The sequence below is a fragment of the Watersipora subatra genome, chromosome 4, assembly GCF_963576615.1.
Source record: "Watersipora subatra chromosome 4, tzWatSuba1.1, whole genome shotgun sequence".
In the NCBI taxonomy this organism is placed as follows: Eukaryota; Metazoa; Bryozoa; class Gymnolaemata; order Cheilostomatida; family Watersiporidae; genus Watersipora; species Watersipora subatra.
Window position 1 is genome coordinate 41,753,761 of NC_088711.1, and position 19,577 is coordinate 41,773,337.

At 35.5% G+C, this 19,577-nt stretch overlaps 1 protein-coding gene across 1 annotated transcript; it reads right to left on the reverse strand.

Annotated features, from left to right (window-relative positions):
- Window positions 1-1,940: 1,940 nt before the first annotated feature.
- Window positions 1,941-7,042, reverse strand: LOC137395149 (uncharacterized protein C2orf50-like). Its single transcript, XM_068081973.1, has 3 exons — window positions 6,907-7,042; window positions 4,187-4,391; window positions 1,941-2,135 (listed from the first exon to the last, which is right to left on the reverse strand). Exons 1-3 carry the CDS (start codon window positions 6,951-6,953, stop codon window positions 1,941-1,943), a joined length of 447 nt encoding a protein of 148 aa, XP_067938074.1. The 5' UTR covers window positions 6,954-7,042.
- Between the last annotated feature and the right edge of the window lie 12,535 nt (window positions 7,043-19,577).

Below are 19,577 nucleotides of genomic sequence, written 5' to 3' on the forward strand. Positions count from 1 at the left end.
GAAAATTTTTTTTTATTCATTAAAGACAACATTTACCATTCAGACTTTTAAACTTCATATCATGAAAAAAGGGTTTTTGTGAAGTTCGAATGAACTAAGAGAAAAAAACAACTTTGAATTTTTCAAACTTTTTCAAACAACTGTAACTTTAAAATTTCATATTATGAAAGAAGTTTTGTTCAAATAAATTAGGAGGGGAAATAAAACTGTAAAAGTGTTTGAATGTAAATGTGAACTCATTAGCAAGTAATGGCTAAATATCGCCTGTTTTGCTACAATTACAATAACAAATTATTTGGTATACGAGTATATCATTTTAGTTTGTTTCAGTGTATGCATCATAAGGCAAAAATATCATATAGCCAGACAGCTGCGAGATTTTAATTCCAAGATATTAATAGCTATAGCTGGACAGGCAGACATCCGAACAGATGGCAGAAAGACTCCAAACTTTGAGATTCCTATATATATATTTAGACTAGCTTAAGTTTCTCAAATTTATTGGGTAAATAAATTTAGCTAATAGCAACTACATTACCTGCTAGATTTCCTAAGCTGTTTAAAGCTTGAACAAATGTGGAGCATAAGAAGGAAGAAATGTGTTTCAACAATCTGCTCTAGCTATACCTCACGATTTCAAACATTTGAATTACATTGACCAGACAGAGACCGAAATTTAACAAACACTTTCAGTTAAAAGTTAGAATGGTAAATGTTGTATATGTTGATTAAAAATAAGTTTTCTGTGCAAAAAAATATTTATTACACACGCAACGCCGGGCATTCAACTAGTATAAGAACATAAACTAAAGATACCATTACATTTTAATAGCTCCAGGTTAGATTAGACTACAAACCCCTTCTTTACAAACGCAGCGGCAATAAGGGCATGAATTATTGCTTTAACTAGTTCAAGGATATTATGTAACTGTTATAATAAACTCGGCCTTGATACATTCTAATATCAATCATAGAAACCTTGATCTCTTTGGAATTGAGTTCTTATACCCTGACCTTTATCTGGAAGGATACACAAAGATGTTTTTTCCATAGTCTTTCGATAATGCCCTCCCAGGATCATTTACCCGGTTTGGCTCGTGGAAGAGGAAGTGCTATTTATAGAAACCAATCAATGGATACGCTTTGTGGACCAAAATTCCAATAAACCATTCGAGATATCACTGTACTTCTATGTAAGGCAGAGCTTTATTTAAGAATTTTGGAAAATTTATGAGTAGAAAATGCATGTACTCTACTATATTATTGCTCAAACAACAAAAGCTATTGTGTTGAGAAGTTACCATTTCATAAAATAGATTTACAATCAAGTGATAAAATAAATATCGCAGTAGCAGATGAACACTGTTTCAAAAATTGACCTACATTATATTGTGTTTATAGAAATGTATGACATTGACCTACATTATATTGTGTCTATAGAAATGTAGGGCATTGACCTACATTATATTGTGTCTATAAAATTGTAGGGCATTGACCATATTATATATGGGGTCTATAAAATGTGGGACAACGTATTGATTCACAAGCTAGGATGTTAGTAGAGTTATATCTTGGAGCAATAACACATCTGGCGTATGATTGATAGGATAAAGCTTGACGAAGCTCTATTCTACCAATCATACACCAGACATAAACTACAAAGCTGAGCTAGATACATAAACTAGCAAGCGATCATCTAATGATAAATTGACAATACTGAAAATATGAAGACTATGCAGAAATTGACCTGACAAAGCTGGCAGTTCTGTATTCCCATGCACTTGGTGTGATATTGTGAGTTGAGCTTCTATTTCCTGTTGCATAGCCTTGATAGTCAGTTATTCTACTCGGTAGGCGACCCTTGACTGTATCCTTATAAAGGATAGTGAGACAACTAAACAGTCTGTTTAGTGCTGAGTAATCTTCCGGAAGGTTCTAGTCTAATAACAGACCATCTCACTGTCCAACTTGCGTTTTTTGTTGCCAACGGAAAATGCTTGCTGCATTAGAAACATCTGCTGAGCATGAGGAGATGTAGTTCGGGATCCATAAACTCCTGAGACCGTGTTTGGAACAGGGCCAGATGAAAATCGACTTTCGTATTCTGGTAACTCAGGCGGTGTGATGGGATTACCCTGAAGCATATTTAAACAAAGTAAACCTACACAGAACAAAAGCGATCAACTGAACTCAAAGAGTTGTTTTTTCTCAAGTAAGTTTATGTATTTTGACAGTGAACATTTTTCCAATACATGGCATATGGAAAAGGTTTTTGTATAGTTAAATAGCTTTCTAGCTGTAGATATTGTAGTTTATCATAAAATTCATCTGGTTGTACATAAGATGTAAAAATTAGATATATATATATATATATCTATATATACATAGAAATGTGAGATATTAACCTACGTTATATTGTGACTATAGAAATGGGGACATTGACCAGCATTGTATTCTGCCTATAGAAATGTGGGAAATTGACCTACACTACATTGTGTCTATAGAAATGTGGGAAATTGACCTACATTATATTGTATCTATAGAAATGTGGGACATTGACCTACATTATATTGTGTTTATAGAAAAGTGGGACATTGACCTACATTATATTGTGTCTATAGAAATGGGGGAACATTGACCAGCATTGTATTCTGCCTATAGAAATGTGGGAAATTGACCTACACTACATTGTGTCTATAGAAATGTGGGAAATTGACCTACATTATATTGTATCTATAGAAATGTGGGACATTGACCTACATTATATTGTGTCTATAGAAAAGTGGGACATTGACCTACATTATATTGTGTCTATAGAAATGGGGGAACATTGACCTACATTATTTTGTGTTTATAAGTCACATTGTCCATTTCCTTATGACATTTCATAAAGAAATGGACAATGACAAAGATGATATACTTTATATTTTTCAATAAAATGTAGTTTCTGTGCTAGAATCTCCTAGAATAGAAAAGGTTAATTTGTATGAATATTTTGTAGTTGATGACCAATTGAAACTTCTGTCCATTTCAAAACTGATGGGGTGTGTACCAGCTTATATTCTCATGCTGTGCAAACATAGTCCTTTAGACATATAGCATGATGTCAGAAATTACACCCATATGGCACTAGGCAAAGTGAGATCATGTTTATCTTAAAAACGTCCTCCAACTTACAGCATGGAAAAGTGGGTCTGTGCTCTAGCATCAGTGCACTGAGGCCTTTGTTCAACAGTAGAACACTGACATGGGCTTGGATACAACGCACTGAGGCTTTTTTTCAATAGTAGAACACCACCATGGGCCAAGATACAGCGCACCAAGGCCTTTGTTCAACATTAGAACACTGCCATGGGCTTGGATACAGTGCACTGAGGCCTTTTTCAACAGTAAAACACAGCCATGGGCTCAGATACAGCGCACTGAGGCCTCTGTTCAAAAGTAAAACACTGCCATGGGCTCAGATACAGTGCACTGAGGCCTGTGTTCAGCAGTAGAACACCAACATGGGCTCAGATACAGCACAATGAGGCCTCTGTTCAACATTTGAACACTTACATGGGCTCAGATACAGTGCACTGAGGCCTCTGTTCAACAGTAGAACACTAACATGGGCTCAGATACAATGCACTGAGGCCTCTGTTCAACAGTAGAACACCACCATGGGCTCAGACACAGCGCACTGAGGCCTGTGTTCAACAGTAGAACACCAACATGGGCTCAGATACAGCACACTGAGGCCTCTGTTCAACAGTTGAACACTTACATTGTCTCAGATACAGTGCACTGAGGCCTCTGTTCAACAGTAGAACACCGACATGGGCTCAGATACAGTGCACTGAGGCCTTTGTTCAATAGTGAAACAGCACCATGAGCTCAGACACAGCACACCTGAGGCCTCTGTTCAACAGTAAAACACCGCCATGGGCTCAGAAAAAAGAAGGTTATTCTTTGCCTTAACTTTCAAAGCTGACAGAGTATTTCAATCGGATACAGTTTACTATAAAATTGGGTTAATACAATAAATAATTTAAAATACTTAAGAGACAGAGTGACTCAAAAACTTGTAGAGGACTCAGAAGAGAAAAAACAATAAATCTTTGAAAGAAAAGTCTGTGTTTGTATAAATGGCTTCTTTATTCTGCTGTTATGTTTGAAAATGCTGCCTCAATCTGATTTGCTCTACCTTTCCATCATATTCAAGGAGAAAGCTCCAACTCTCTTTCCATTTCTGTACCGCATTGCTCTCATTTTTTACCGCCTGTCGCCATAGCTTATCTTCCATGACTACATCACATTTAGTATAGTCAAGTACTGCAACAGGCTTGCTGCTTGGCTCAAGCTGAGGCTGCCTTCGCTTCTCACTAGGTATGCAAGTCTCATGGTGCTGACTAAAAATAATAAAAGCAATTGATGGTAGGACTATCCAACCGTTTAGTCTTTCACTAAATGGGAATGATACTAAGCTAAGAGTTCAAGGTAGGATTGAACGTACTCCAGTTTTAGTTGTTTTATAGAATAAAGTTGTTTGTACATTAACTACAATTGGGTTCTTGAGCGCTAGGTGGATTCACTCTGCTGCTTTACATTACAATCACCCTCAAAGCAAGAGTTATTGAAAACTAGCTGTACTACCCGACATTGCTCGAGCAATAAGAAGTCTTTTCTTTATACAGAAAACTTGTTTTCATTTAACATTTACAGCATTACCATCATATCTTTCCAACTTCATATCAAGAAAAAAGTGTTTTGTGTAATTTATACAAATTAAGAGAAAAAATTGTAACGACTGTATAGGTTTTCAAACTTTGTCAAACAACTGTAACTTTTAAACTTCATATCAGGAAAAAAATGTTTTGTGCAGGTCAAATAAATTAAGGAAACAAAATAAAACTAATATAAGTGTTTAAATGTAAATGTGAACTCATTACCAAGTAATGGCTAAATATAGTCTGTTTTGCTACGATTACCATAAAAGCTGATTTGGTAATGATACAATTAATATGAACTGAGAAAACAAAATAAAAATTCTGAATATGTTGAATTATTAATGACAATTTGTGCATAGAAGCGTGTGTGTATAAAAAAGTTACTGTCCCAGTAGAAGCTATCTATCAAAACTTGGAATACGAAGATACTGGTACTTCTCGAAACCTGTACAAATTTAAAAGTGAGATATTGTACTGTCTCTGTCTGACTGAACGGTGCGAGAATGTAGAGACTATTCCTACTCAAGATAATACAATTGTTCGCTTGAAAAGTATTGACCTTCACCGCGATTTAGCAATTGAACCTTACAAATAAAATGGAAATAGAAGTTCACAAGGTGAAAAAGCAATGTGTTTCATAAAGTTAATAGAGTTCATAGAGTTTCAATTAATAAGTCATTTTTGATGTGAAAACGGAAAGCAGTAGGCGCTAAGCAATTGGTATGTAAGTGGTAGGTAGACGGTAGGTAGGTGGTAGGTAAGCGGTAGGTGGTAGGTAAGTGGTAGGTAAGTGGTAGGTAGTAGGTAGGTGGTAGGTAAGTGGTAGGTAGGTGATAGGTAGGTGATAGGTAAGTGATAGGTAGGTGGTAGGTAGGTGGTAGGTAAGTAGTAGGTGGTAGGTAAGTAGTAGGTAGGTGGTAGGTAGGTGGTAGGTAGGTGGTAGGTAGGTGATAGGTTGTAGGTAGGTGGTAAGTAAGAAGGTAGAAAGGGTACTAGTGCAAATGCTGGTAACTAACGACTTAGTGTTAGGATAGTCAACAAAGGCTTGAAGACAGAGCCAGATATTATTCCGCATTGTAAACTATATGAAGCTTCCGCAGTTGATATTAGTAGATACCTTCACAGCTGTCATCTATATTAATACATGACATAGAGCTGTGAATAGATGCCTATGCAGTTTGTCTAAAGGCATTCTTAGATTTCCTATATTCATATCAACAATGTTAAAGAGTAGAGATAGTTTACACACATCTCCATAGACACCATGCCATCAAGAGGACTTAGCATTAAAGAGGGAACCAGATGTCTATTGCATTTTGTTGGCACAAGGCAATGTCTGTTGAAAGTTTAAACCATAACTGTCACGTACAACTTTTATCGTAATTGCTAGGTAAATCAGACATGCTGATTCCGGTTTTGTACTCAAAATATAGATTGGTCTACTAACTTTCAGAGCAATGAAGGCTTTTTACGATGTTTTAATATCGGTCTCGAAAACAACACGATTGGCACAACAAGCTCCGCCCATAAATATGTGACCTAGCCTAGCTTTTTAGGAATGGAAGTTAGAGTTGTTTAGTCCGATTTAGAATTATAGAGATGGGTGTCTTAAAACCCATTATTATCTAAATTCAACCTTCAAAATAATCTCAGTTTTTTCTGAAAGGAAGATAAGCTATTCAAAAATGCCTATTTAAAAATGAGCTCAAAAAAGCGCGATAACAATGCCAGCTTGTGATAATATCGCACTATTTTGAGCTCATTTTTCTCGGCGTTCAGCCTATTAAACATCTTGTAACAAGCTACAAGCAATTTTAAATAGTTCATCTACCTTTCATAAACGACTGAGATTATTTTACAGGCTGACTTTAGATAATAATGGGTTTTAAGACACCCATCTCTATCATTCTAAATCGGAATAAAAATCCCTAACTTCTGTTCCTAAAAAGCTAGGATATGTCACACGTTTATGGGCGGATCTCGTTGTGCCGATTGTGTTGTTTTTGAGTCGGATATTGAAACGCCTTTAAAAAGCCTTCATGACTTTAAGGGTCAGTGGACCAATCTTTATTTTGAGTAAAAAATCGGAATCAGCGTGTCTGATTTACCTAAAAATGCGATAACAGTTGTATGTGACAGTTAGGGTTTAAGGTTACAAAGCAGCTAATGCAATATGAAGCTGTAATAATGTACTTACCTTTTGTTCATATAAGAAAACATTACTCCTGACACCTCTCGTTGCATGGTGACAGTTTCTTGCAGCACTTCCAATATATAGTCAGCAAGAAAATAAAAGAACTTTACAATATGACAATGCTCTAGCTCCGCGTCAATCCGACATCAATTCTTCCCGAAAAAAGCTCATACATCGGCACAACTAGATAATAGCTAACAAGCCAACGAGCAGACTCAGCCAACGATTCTCCGATATCCAACGTTTATAGCAAAGTATTTCTTGTGTGCTCAGGCAGCCAGCTCAATCTTCTCTGTGAATAATCGATGACATTTCCTTTTCATTGTAAATGCAATACAAGCGATAAAGCAAACTATCGACAGTCTCTCTATTGAGAGCTGTTGCTAGCAACACCAATCGAATCAACCATTGTCCAATAATCTAAACAGAGAATGAGAGCAAATAACGTAATAATCAAAAATGTTAGTAATTACATATTGGCACACAGCTATGGACTGCTTATTTAAACAATGTTTAATCTCCTAGCTAAAAGAAGTAAGACGCATTTGCGATGGAATTTGATAGCGTTTTGTCACATAGGTGACGATTACATGTGAGCTTTTCTCAGGCCTGCTCAAAGGGTCAAACAAAGCAAACAGCTTAAGTATTCCATGAGAATCGTAAATGTCAACAAAACATGGTAGTTCTATTTGGTAAAAATATATATGTACATATATAATATTCCAATAACATTTTTTGGTGCCGTTTCCAAGTGGCACTATGCAAATCATATTGGTTTTCGTTATATTATACTACTCATGCTATAATACCGCTTGTTGCTTAGTTATAACTAATTCTGTTCATGATAGACACAGATTTCCTTTACAAAACTGTTTAAACCAATCAGGATATACCTGTAATGTGTTCATAATAATTGTACACCTAAAACTATTTGCTGTACCCTAAGATAAGTAAGTTACAGGGAATATAAGCACAATGTAGAAAGTGCCTTGAAGAACTGTATATAAGTCTGTATTTATTAACCTAGAGTTGAGTCATGAATGTACAAGTCCTATATGACCTTAGAATTAGTTGTCTATGATAGCGGATATACCAAAGTATAAAAAGATGAGTTCTAGAAAGCCACTCAATCAGTCAGCCCAAGCTGTAAATAGCTGAGAAGAACTGATCAGTAAAGTTATATCTATTCAATTATTTGATTGACTTGAGAAGTTTGCATATATTTATACCAATGTTTCACTTAATGCATCTTTGCATTGATTAGTACTCTCAGAGAGTTGAGTTGATCTTTGACCCTAGAATACTTCAGCGATTAAATGAAACTGTTGCTGAATGGTATGAAATCAAAGCTGTTACTTGTTTTTATTAAAGAGAAATGTACTTTATTAGTAGGATTACTCAAATTATCCATTGGAATTGTGCCAGGTTAATAGCAAATGGCAGGCAACTCTCATGACCTCTCATTGTTTATAAGCTGATTTTTAATACTCGGACAATGCTGGATAGCACAGCTAGTTTGTTTTTGTTAAAGAGAAGTGTACGTTTTTAAGCCGAATGTCATTATACCCACTTTGAACAAAGGACCGAAAAAGTCAAATAATGTTTGTCTGTGGGAGTTAAATTACTGGTAGTTACAATTTTTGCTATTATCTGCTGCTGTACAGAAATCTGCTGAGTGGATAAAAAATAGCATTTCATTAACTTAATCAATACAGATTCATTTGTCTTCTATATTCATTATTTATATCGAGTGTTAAATGTTATAGATAGACTCTTTATAGGAACACTTGACACTTCACTCTGACAAAAGAAACAATTGCTTTTGAATTTCCCTGGAGCCATGCTTCACTCCACTTCAGAGGATATTTTTAATTGCGTAGACACCTTAGAGCACTCATGTAGAGGACTTCAGCGCTCACTGTAAGCAAATACAAAACCATTTATTTATACCGAGCTATGAACCCTGATAATACGACCTGAGTAGTCGTAACTGTAATTGGCAGCGGAAATCTAAAAGTCTTGAAAGCATTCAAACAGCACGCCTCATGCGGACAGAAATACTAGTTAGTGTGGGTATCTACACGTAGTAAGTCCTGGTGCGGACAGAAATACTGGTTAGTGTGGGCATCCATTAAGTCCTGGTGCGAACATAAATACTGGTTAGTGTGGGCATCTAGTAAGTCCAGGTGCGGACAGAAATACTGGTTAGTGTGGGCATCTAGTAAGACCTGGTGCGGACGGAAATACTAGTTAGTGTGGGCATCTAGTAAGTCCTGATGCGGACAAAAATACTAGTTAGTGTGGGCATCTAGTGAGTCCTGGTGCGAACAGAAATACTAGTTAGTGTGGGCATCTAGTAAGTCCAGGTGCGGACAGAAATACTGGTTAGTCTGGGCATCTAGTAAGTCCTGGTGCGGACAGAAATACTAGTTAGTGTGGGCATCTAGAAAGTCCTGGTGCGGACAGAAATACTAGGTAGTGTGGGCATCTAGTAAGTCCAGGTGCGGACAGAAATGCTAGTTAGTGTGGGCATCTAGTAAGTTCCGCTATAAAGTGACATTGAGTTGTTGAACAGCCGTTTTTATTGAACATCAATTATCTGTAAAGATTTTGCCAAACCCTTTGGTGTTAGGCCAAAGAAGCCTGCATGGTGTTAGGAACATGGAGATTTCTTACCACCATGCAATGTCTAAACATGACTAGCCTGAAATGACAGTCTACTGGATTTCACCTATCTAGAAAAGATGGAATAAACCAGGTTTATATTTTAAACCTTTCCAAATAAGTAAACTGATTTTATGAATTTATTGTTTGTTTCTGTAAACATTCTGGTAAGTGTTGAGCTGCGACACTCCATAGAGTGTATGAACAAATATAGCTCTATCTTTTACTAAGAACTTTGAACGCTTTCTTGGTGAGATAACTTGGCAAAAAAAGTTCCTATTCAACTCATGATTAGCAATGAAATTCTACTTAATTTGATGCAAGTTCCTCTTTAATGTATTGACTCCATTTATCATGATAAATACATGTACATCGCTGAGTTTGTCAACAAGATTTGCTGTCATTGTAGGTGATTCTTGGTCATGAGCAGGACAATTAATCACGGCTGACCCTTTCTTAAACAATCAGCAAATTGTGCTAAAGTTTACTATGTTTTTTTTTTTTATAAAATATACACCAAACAGTAGTTTGTTATGAGCGTGTCTTTAAAGTGAATGATAGTTGGGAGTCAGATGTAAAAACAAGCTGTAAGCTGAATTCCTTAAATGCCCTCTCAGGAAAGCTAACAAAGAGCGAGCTTTTGTCGTACTGGAAAAGTTACCTACTGTAACATTTCCTGGACTACTGTTTATTAATCCCAACTATATAGGTGCACATACATGTTTTATGTTTTTATTTGTGCCAGTTTTGTTAAAAATCATTATTATTTTAATACAGCTTCCCCTGTTCTGGAAAAGTTACCAAACATTTTCTGGACTACTGTTTTTTGACCTCAACTGTATAGGTGCAATATATATATACGTCTGCATTTGATGTTCTTATTTGTACCAGTTTTGTTAAAAAGTAGTAGATAATGCAAGTGTTTGGCATATTTCTATGCAAGGAGAGACAATAACTTTCAATTGCACTGGCTTATACTAACCATCTTGCCTACTTGTATCAGACATTTGGCCAATTTATGACCATTAAGTCATTTTATGTGGTCAGTATTTAACCTATAAATACCAAAGACAATAAAATAACCAAATGTATTCAGCTGAAAGCTTGTAGATTATAAATGTATGTCAAGAATTAGGACTAAAATTAGTAAACTAAGTGGACATAGAAATCGTGTTCATTTCAGTATAAACCAAAATGTTTACTCAATTCCAAAAATAGCAAAGGCTTTCAGAATCTTACACAAGGAAAACAATGATTATAGCTAATTCTAAGTGACAGCAAATAGATGCTATACAGCATAGCTCACCTGTCAATCATGGCAAGAGACGACAAAAAACAGTCTATAAAACAGCCAATGTAATCAATAGCATCTAAGTTATCGAAGGCTGAATGCGACGGATGCAAAATGCATCTAAACTGGGCATGATTGTCCAAGCTGTTATACAATAATAAAAAACAACACAAATTATTATAAATATTAGATTAGTAATAAAATATATACAATAACCAGCTGTAAACTCTATTGCTGCTGTTGCACTTTGTCCATGAAAAAAAGGAAGAAGAAGACTGTATTATATGCATCAGTTCTTAAGTCTCTAGATATTTGGCTATGAAAGTCTAGACCTTGTCCACAACATTTCATCAATAAAACAAAGCCATCAAGCATAAGAACTCTAAAAACAAAAGGGTCAACAACTCCATGCCAACATACATAGAGTGCAGGTATGATTGTGTCAACAGACATGGAGTACGGGTATAGTTGTGTCAACAGACATGGAGTGCAGGTATGGTTGTGTCAGCATACATGGAGTGCAGGTATGGTTGTGTCAACATACATGGAGTACAGGTATGGTTGTGTCAACATACATGGAGTGTAGGTATAGTTGTGTCAACAAGCATGAAGTGCAGGTATGGTTGTGTCAACATACATGGAGTGCAGGTATGGTTGTGTCAGCATACATGGAGTGCAGGTATGGTTGTGTCAACATACATGGAGTGTAGGTATGGTTGTGTCAACATACATGGAGTACAGGTATGGTTGTGTCAACATACATGGAGTGTAGGTATGATTGTGTCAGCATACATGGAGTGCAGGTATGGTTGTGTCAGCATACATGTAGTGCAGGTATGGTTGGTGTCAACATACATGGAGTGCAGGTATGGTTGTGTCAACAAAGTTTGTGCTAAATATAATAATTGCTTCAAGTTTTTAAACCTTATGATTTTAAAATGATGTTTGCTCCTTCTAGTCAATTTTGATACTAATTGCAATAATTTTATATGTTTTTAGCGATTTTATAGCTGTTTGAGTTGTTTAGTTTTATATGTCTTTTGTAACTCTTTGGCTTTTTCTCTCAGAGACTCCAACTCTTTGTCTGTTCCTTGCAAGGAGCTGGTGTTGCAGGTCAACTGAGAGCCTTTACATACAATAGCGCAAGTAAGTCATGCATGCAGAGTAACCCGACATAGTTATTTAATTTAATCAATAAGTCCAAAAATTATTTTCGTCTGATTTGATTAGCTAGTACATGTATACATGTATCTGTTACTAATCATAGATGGCGGGGGGGGGGGGGGGTTACTCTATAACGAAATGGAAAATTAAGAAGATATTAGTAGCGCAACTAAAAAAAAATTTGACCAATCAAATCGCTTACTGTCACAAGACTGAATTGATTAGTTGAATATCTTTCCTTATTGTCTCATCACTACAATATTTCACAATTTAGGTTTCCGTATTTGAGGCAATATCACATGTTATCATTTCTAAAAATTTTGTGATAAACTTTTTTAACTACAAGAATTCCAAATACTCATTGTTTTTAAAGAAATTTATTTTACATTCATTTTGTCCTGCAACTGCATTAACATGTTGCAGGGCAGCGATTTTAAAGGATTTGGCGTCTCATTGATAATGCCAGAAATGTTGAGTAGACTTAATAACTTACTATTATGCTGTGTCTCTGCTGAGATTAGAGGTGATCTGTAAAATATATCAATCAAATTTAAAAAAAAAGATGTTCTAATGATTTTACAGTCAATCTCAAGCAAAAATTGTTTAATTCAAAGAGAGTCGTTTGCTCACTACTCTTCATTTGTTGTTTAGACAACTCCTAATAAATATTCTAAATTCAAAATATTTTGCTTTAGCAAGCTTACGCATATTTATCAGACTAAGATAAAAAGTCAAAGACTTGAGGTGACTTAGAAACATAAATAAGATAAAACAACTCCTATTGCTACAACTACATTATTGCTGAGCAACAGCATTGTGGGATGGTAGGTTAGATTCTAATATTCCTTTTTATATATAAAGCGTTGAGTCTGGCAGTGAAAGTCTGGCAGCTGTCAACAACTTGGCTGCTCTCAAAGTTTTGGTAAACTTAGCAAAACAGCAGTTAATCATCAACTTAACCTAAGTTCTGCAATAGAGGTAATTGCCTGCCTTTATGAATGCAATTCCTTAAAAACAGCCATAATTCCCATAGAGAATAGGTTGTCAAGTAATGTAAGTGCAGTACAGCTTGTTAAATCTACACAGCTTAGCTGGTTCTAAAATCAAGCAACATTAATCTGTAACATTTTTAATTAGGCATCCTTTATAATTATCTTTCCCCGTGCTGTTCTTTATTGAAATACTATGGTATATTTTATTATTATTATTATTTATTCTTATCACGGATACTTATAGTAACTGGAATAAAAATATGTAAAATATGTACAAGAATTACAATATGCATTACAAAAGTGTAAATTATTTTAAGCACTTATACAATCGCACAACATGGCATGTAAACCATAAAAAATGTTTTTTTAAGGTTGTAAAAATGAACATGAAAAGTTAAGATATGAAACAAGTTTACCATTTAATATCATAAACCTGCGATTGATCCCAACTCTAATATTTACCTTTTTAAAATTAGGACTAAAACAAATAGATTGAACATTCCTAGGGCTTACATAATGTTAGCATTTCTGCTAGGAATTGTTATGTCCTGATGATTTGTTGCTGTAGGAATAAGCTTCTCAAGACTCACTGAAGTCACTGAACCTGAAAAAAGTGGTACAAATACAAAAAGGCAAAACCGGAAAGTAGTCGGTTTTGGTGTAAAATCTTTTGGTGAATCAAGACACTACTGGGTCTTATCATGCGTAATCAATGGTTGATTGCTACCTTTGTTGTTACTACAATCCGATATTATAAAAAGTATGTTTTATCATCTTAAACCACGCTAGTAAAAGGAAATTGAGAGAAAGAGAAATCAGTGCAGATTGTTTGGAAAACCACAAAACACTTGGTGTGAATATATATAAACAATCTTCAGTCATGCATTCAACAATGTGATGAATCTATGAAAAGATTTTGGAAGTTAAAAGTATTGGTGCAAGATCCAGAGAAGACAATTTAGCTATAAGTTTTTTGTTAAAATGAAATGTTAATATTGATAAGATAGTAAACATAGCTAAAGCTGTAGATGTAAATGTTTTATCAGCGTTTTTTGTTCAGAATATTAAGAATTAAATTAGGTAAACCTGATGAGGCAATATATAGCAACAAGTATCATAATGCATAATAAGTAACATTGGGAAAGTTCACTTTGTAAAAGGTTGAAATTTTCTTCCAAATTGTTTAAAATTTAGATAATGCGACACACAAACTCTAATCAAAATAAAAATTATTATTTTATGTTATTTTACAAGTCTGCAACAGATTATATAACTAAAGAAAATCTACTATTATCAATAAATGAGTGTGGAATTTTGAAGGGGTCAATTAAACTATGCTTGATCGATGATTAACTAACTTAAGTACTGATGACACGCTATTCGCTAGAGGTAAACAAATAGCCACTAGAGGGCTCCACCTCTCTTCTACAAACCAAAATTGAACCATTCCAAGTGTTCTTGAAGGTTTTGCTTACCCAACAAAACTGATTTGACACTTGAGAGATATTTCACAATAACTTATACAGCTTTGGCTCGATGTATACCCATAAGAAAGAGTGGAAAGAACTGAAACACAAACTGCACTTCTTCCGCTTCTTAAAACTCCATCGACTAAACCTTTATCGATTAGACCTCTACCGACTAGACCCCTGCAGACTAGACCTCTACCTACTAGACCTCTACTGACTAGACCTCCACCTACTAGACCTCTACCGACTGGACCTCTACCGACTAGACCTCTACTGACTAGACCTCTACCGACTAGACCTCTACTGACTAGACCTTTACCGACTAGACCTCTACCTACTAGACCTCTACCGATTAGACCTCTACCGACTAGACCTTTACCGACTAGACCTCTACCTACTAGACCTCTACCAACTAGACCTCTATTGACTAGACCTTCACTGACTAGACTTCAACCAGCCAGACCTCGACCAACTAGACCTCTACCGAATAGGCCTCTTTCGGCTAGACCTCGGCCGACTAGACATTTACCTACAAAACCTTTACTAACTAAACTTACCTTTGCCAACTACAATCTACCTACTAAACCTTGAAATACTTCTTTGCTTGTTTTAGGTGTTTGTAGTCGAGTTAAAAAGATAGATTTATTACAAATCTTCAGCAATAATATCAACCTGGCTGCAACTCTTGCCAGTTATACATAAATACTCTTTATGATGAGTTTTTTCTCCTGATCCGATCTTGAAACCAATAATGCATATTTCTTAGCTATAGTGTCCCTCCATTTAGCGTTATGCTAAAGATTAGAGCAAGATAAATTTACTACCAACCCATTCGGATTCTTTCACATAGTATCTCTCATCTGCTTTTCCGTTTTTCCTGTGCATCAGAGGCTAACTGTAACTCATTCTGTTTAGATTTCTCATTGATGACTCTCCGCTGAAGTCTTGTTAGTAATTTAGAACTATACCGTGGTGAGACTTTGGAAGATGGCTGTTCAGTGACTGAAGTGACAGGTCTGTTAAAAACCGTAGATTTTGGTATAAGTTATCATCAGTCTTTAAGTTAACCCGAAGTACAGCCTGAGATTTAGCAGGTTCAATTGTATTACTAGATGAGATGAGCATTGATTAATCTCTATAGCAAAACTTGCATTTTCATGACTAGATATTTGGAATCGTAAAGCAGTATATTTAAGGGATTTATGGCTGTCATCTGATGACATCATAGATGCACTTGAGTCATCACTGGTGTATCTTTACTGTTTTAATTGATTTATACGATGCTGACATGTGCTTGCTGTCTTTAAGTTTTGACTTAACTATCTTTCTCCTGTCAGCAACGTAATGATACATAAGAAAACTTGTTATATACTTGAAAACCCTCTGTTTTCTTCAGAATATATATATGTGAAATGACGATAATTTCACTATAACTAGACTTATATAAATGACCAAGTCTATGTTCACCAAACAGACACTAACTCAAGGCAAGTTCATACTATATCACTGTATGTCGGTGTTAATCATGCAATACTTTGGTGATTGTCTGTAATAAAAATGTTCACACTACTACAAACCCATTCGTAAGCAATTACTGGTAACATGTGAGCATTTACTGGTAACATGTGAGCAATTACTGGTAACATGTGAGCAATTACTGGTAACATGTGAGCAATTACTGGTAACATGTGAGCAATTACTGGTAACATGTGAGCAATTACTGGTAACATGTGAGCAATTACTGGTAACATGTGAGCAATTACTGGTAACATGTGAGCAATTACTGACAATATCACCGCTATGCTATCTAGCTTACATTATCACCGCCATGCTATCTAGCTGCCAAAATCACCACTATGCTACCTAGCTATCGATATCACCTATATACTATCTAAGTAAACAGTGAATATATCTGTTCCAATGTTGGCCAACAGGGCAACACACAGACCCAAATTTAGAAAACATAGAAATGTATATTTTTGAAAATCCATTGAAAGTCAACATTAAAATTAATACCCTTTATATGTATATATTCAAATAAGTTCTTATGTTATTTTTATTATTGACTATTTTAGCAAAAACAATATTGATTATACAGCATGCAACAACAGCAACAATCATAAACATGTTTACTTTTTGTCATAATTAAGTTTTCTTTTTAATGCTCTAATTGACGTTTTCTATTTTTGTATTCTATTTTTGTGGTCTGTTTATGATTAAGGTGTCTATCCTATGTTTTAAACTTATATCGCAGATCATAAACAGTTTCTGTGCATTAATAGATGCTATATTATGAAAACTATATAAATCAAGTAGTGACACTTTTATTAATTTTGGATTTATAAATTTCTAGTTTTCTTTTCATTCTAAAACCTTTTCTACAGTAAAAAGCCCAAAATACAAATGAAAAAATATAAATGAATTAATTAAAATTAGATAGAGGATTGAGCTCGGTGCTTCCTGCATTATGTTTCAAATAAATCAATTTTATGGAGTTTAGACGAAAATTGAAAATAACCTGATTATATTACTAATATAATACAATAATTTTATTATGTTAATGAGTGTAAAACTTTGTTGGATGCAAAAATAGAATAAACTTTAACTAAAATAACCAATAGAAATCTTCAAATACATTCATAAAAAGAATGATAATGTCTGACTACTCTACTGTTTCATTATCACTATATATCTAACAGCGTAGCCTTGGCGGTAGTAAACAGCCTGTGATAAAGAGATGCATGTACACCAGTCATCAATTAGACTAGGATACACAAATGAAACCTTGTGTTTGCTTCTAATCTTGCAATTGCCCGTGTGATCATACTGATTCTCCTAAAAGCGTTACAATACCCTCCTGATTTGCACTAAAATCTGGAGTTGTCATTCTACATTATAAGACTGATCTATTACATTGTATTACTGATGGCAAGTGTGGCATATAATTGGTAATTGCTACATGCAGCTTTTTATACACTTGACTACCGCTATATGCTTGTTGTTAGCTATATATTACACAAACAACATTACTTGAAATGTGAATTTAAGATGGTACAGCCTATCTTCTACAAGGTATGAGATTTCATCTTGAGACAGTTCTTCTACTAAGAGCAGCTACAGGAGAATTCCCGTACTTATATTTTGCACGGCTCTCATCACAGCAGCATTTGATGAAGACCCACTAACATGATCATAAACATATCAAAGGAGTCCAACTCATCCTATGAAATCCAACAGACACTTTGGAATACCAAAAAAATTTCATTGTTTTATTAATTGAATTGAACTTTATTTTCTTATCAAGCATGAAAATTGCTAAAAATACACCATAGAACTGATTGATGAAGGTTCCATGTGCCCAATAGTTTATTAGTTTAGCTAATTGAAGTGCAGCGTCCAGTTGGCAGGCAGTGAGCTGGGAGTGGCAGGCAGTGAGCTGGGAGTGGCAGGCAGTGAGCTGGGAGTGGCAGGCAGTGAGCTGGGAGTGGCAGGCAGTGAGCTGGGAGTGGCAGGCAGTGAGCTGGGAGTGGCAGGCAGTGAGCTGGGAGTGGCAGGCAGTGAGCTGGGAGTGGCAGGCAGTGAGCTGGGAGTGGCAGGCAGTGAGCTGGGAGTGGCAGGCAGTGAGCTGGGAGTGGCAGGCAGTGAGCTGGGAGTGGCAGGCAGTGAGCTGGGAGTGGCAGGCAGTGAGCTGGGAGTGGCAGGCAGTGAGCTGGGAGTGGCAGGCAGTGAGCTGGGAGTGGCAGGCAGTGAGCTGGGAGTGGCAGGCAGTGAGCTGGGAGTGGCAGGCAGTGAGCTGGGAGTGGCACACAAGGATGAAAAATCGCTGCATTTTAATGGGAAAAGAAAAATAGCTTAACAAACACACAGACTACTCTAGCTTCAAAAACATGCGCATTTTCTGAAAATAAATGAAACTTAATTTAACGTAGTTTAAAAATAATTAATCTCGTAGTACTTCTGTGTATATAACTTTTAAGTAGTAACTGACAGTTTCATAGAATGACATTTTCTGAAAATGAAATGAAATTTAACATAGTTTTAAAATATTTATTCATTGCACTAGCCATAAATTAACCAGGCTAAAGCTTTGAAAGGCTGCGAGATGACACCCTTTGAAGTGAACTTGTTTCCGACTTCAGAGTTATCTTATCTTAAAATCAAATTCTCGAATCCTGATGTTGAAGGTTCCCAAGCTACAAAAATTCATATTCTCATTGCTTTGATTGACAGATATTTGTCAGTCTAAACCAATCAATATAATTCAGTCCTTGAATTGTATTACTTCTGTTTTGAATCACACATTTAAAACATTTTTATATGTGTGATTTAAATTATTTTAAAATTCTTCACTCTAAATGCTTTATCCTTTAAACAGGACATGTAGCTAGTCTCTCAATTAAAAAAGTAGCATGTACATGTGTATGAATGTGGAGCATAAATTTGAATTTGCCAACAATCAACTATGGCGTTATGACTTTGTGCCAACAATCAAACTCCCTGAAGATTTTAGCATACTACTGTGAAGATGGGTTACTTCGCTGCTCTCATGGATCTGCTTTGTTGCATAATATTTTGTATTTTGATAATGCCTTTCTCTGTCACTGCTGGGGCTATCAGCTTGATAGGACATGTATGTTTAATTGGAATTGTCTGCTCGCCAATAATTCTCATGCTGAGGTGAGTTAAGCAATACACAAAGGAAAATAAATGGAATGTGGTAGTAGGTATTTGAAGATATACTACTATTGTAATGGTGAGTATTAATGACTACTGCTATGGTACATTACACCGAGTCTCTCATATGATTAGATGTTTATTTTAATTTAATCATATACTAATAAATCTTTACAAGGTTTAGACAAATATTATTTGTGAGCTATTGGTTGTGACGTTGAAATAGGTCATAAAAATGTTGTGCATGCGCAATATTACAGTTACATTGATAGGTCATAAACATTTTGTGTACGCAGTATTATGGTTATATTGATATCTGAATCTAGAAACTATGTACTTTTGGCCTTAAAATGTGATATAATTTGCTTTGTAACAGCTACCACCTGTGTAGTAATCTCTGTTGTGCGCTGCTGACCTTCC

Coding starts and splice junctions, on each gene's coding strand:
- LOC137395149 (XM_068081973.1), bottom strand. CDS start 6,953: ATGCAACGAGAGGTGTCAGGAGTAATGTTTTCTTATATGAACAAAAG. Junction 4,392..6,906: donor TTTTCTTATATGAACAAAAG/GTAAGTACATTA, acceptor TATTATTTTTAG/TCAGCACCATGAGACTTGCA. Junction 2,136..4,186: donor TCCTTGAATATGATGGAAAG/GTAGAGCAAATC, acceptor AATATGCTTCAG/GGTAATCCCATCACACCGCC.